Source organism: Pteropus vampyrus, unplaced genomic scaffold, assembly GCF_000151845.1.
Source record: "Pteropus vampyrus isolate Shadow unplaced genomic scaffold, Pvam_2.0 Scaffold49, whole genome shotgun sequence".
NCBI lineage: Eukaryota > Metazoa > Chordata > Mammalia > Chiroptera > Pteropodidae > Pteropus > Pteropus vampyrus.
This window is the reverse complement of record NW_011888830.1, coordinates 5,649,476-5,651,274: the sequence shown is the minus strand read 5'-3', so window position 1 is coordinate 5,651,274 and position 1,799 is coordinate 5,649,476. Positions and strand designations below refer to the sequence as shown.

General features: G+C 62.9%; 1 protein-coding gene across 2 annotated transcripts in view; it reads left to right on the top strand.

The window, feature by feature from the left end:
- Positions 1-1,799, top strand: part of GATA3 (GATA binding protein 3) — a 21,277-nt gene that overhangs the window by 2,357 nt on the left and 17,121 nt on the right. For both annotated transcript variants that reach the window (XM_011359643.2, XM_011359642.2), the window contains exon 3: positions 1,154-1,690. In XM_011359643.2, coding sequence (XP_011357945.1) covers positions 1,154-1,690 — 537 coding nt within the window. The remainder of the gene's footprint in view (positions 1-1,153; positions 1,691-1,799) is intronic.

Below are 1,799 nucleotides of genomic sequence, written 5' to 3'. Positions count from 1 at the left end.
GGCTGGGGCGCCCTTTGCGCTGGTTTTGTGCAGATCGGCAGTTAAGTGGAAACGGGGTGGATGCAGAGCTAATATTATTTACTATACTACTTCCTGCATAATATGAATCTTGACCCTCGGTGTTCACAGAGCTCTCCTTCCCCTTCACTCTCCTCCCCTTCCTCCCTCTTAAGATTTTAGTTTCAGTATTGTTCTTAATGGTTAAACAGACCGGCAAATGCTGAGGCAGGTACTGGATTAAAAGATCAATAAGTGCGTGGATTTGAACTTGCAGTTTAAATCGACCCCTCTCAGGGTGTGTGGACTCCCTGGTCTGGGGTTCGGCTGCCTTTAACCCGTGTGTGAGTGGGACAGACACACCAACTGGAGTTTCGTGTCTCGGGCTCAGGTGAAAATTCACATGTCGCACTGGCAGAATCACAGCTTTGAGGGCCCCTGGGGCTTATTTTATTTTCTTCTGTAGGATTTGGGAGGGTGGCAGGGCCGTCCCAGGGTGCGTCCGGCCCTGTAAACTTTCTCCCACAGTCTGAGCGATTAAAATTTCCCTGCAAATCCCATGTCAGGCCTTGCCAATTATGAGCCAGCCCGAAGTAGGGTTACTCTACCCCTCCAAAGCGCCCCCCCACCCCCCCGCCCTTCTTGCCCTGGGCTTGGGAGGCTGGTGTCTCTGGTGGTGGCTCTTCCTGGCATTGCTCACGGGCGGCCAGGCTCAGCCCTTCAGGCCTCACCATTCACAGCAGGGCCTCTTATCAGGCTGGCTGGGATTAGGTGTGGGGCGGGGGTCGTGGGGCCATTGAAGGGTACCAATAAATCAAGTCAGGTTCTGGAGGGGGACCTCAGGGGATGTGATTTAGAAAGTGTATCTGGAGAGGCCAATGAGCCACCCCATGGCAGCACCTCCTGGGTGCCAGACACAGGCCCTTCGTTCTGCGGGCTCGGATGGGACATTCGTGTGGGAGACGGGGGGTGAAGTGTGTGCGGGACAAGGTGCTCGCGACCCCGCCTGGATTAGAGGGAGCGGGCCTGCACCCAGGTCCCCCTGCTTTGGCATTTTCCTGACAGAGAGGCCGGGGTGGGAGGGAGACCGCCCAGGGGGGTCGGAGGGCCGCGGGCTGCTCTCACCCTCCTTTCTCTCTGCCGCCCCTCGCCGCAGGGAGCCAGGTGTGCCGCCCGCCTCTGCTGCACGGGTCCCTGCCCTGGCTGGACGGCGGCAAAGCCCTGGGCAGCCACCACACCGCCTCGCCTTGGAACCTCAGCCCCTTCTCCAAGACGTCCATCCACCACGGCTCCCCGGGGCCGCTCTCCGTCTACCCGCCGGCCTCGTCCTCCTCCCTGTCGGCCGGCCACTCCAGCCCGCACCTCTTCACCTTTCCGCCCACCCCGCCGAAGGACGTCTCCCCGGACCCGTCGCTGTCCACGCCGGGCTCGGCCGGCTCCGGCCGGCAGGACGAGAAGGAGTGCATCAAGTACCAGGTGCCGCTGGCCGACAGCATGAAGCTGGAGTCCACGCACTCGAGGGCCAGCATGACCACCTTGGGCGGGGCGGCGGCCTCCGCCCACCACCCCATCACCACCTACCCGCCCTACGTCCCGGAATACAGCTCCGGACTCTTCCCCCCCAGCAGCCTGCTGGGGGGCTCCCCCACCGGCTTCGGGTGCAAGTCCAGGCCCAAGGCGAGATCCAGCACAGGTAGGCGCCTGCGCGCCCCGGGGGCCGTCTCCCCTCCCCCTCCGCCTTGGCCTCCATCCCCGCCGGCTGGCCCCGCGGGGACCTGGGCGCTCGGTGCTCCGGCCCTCCC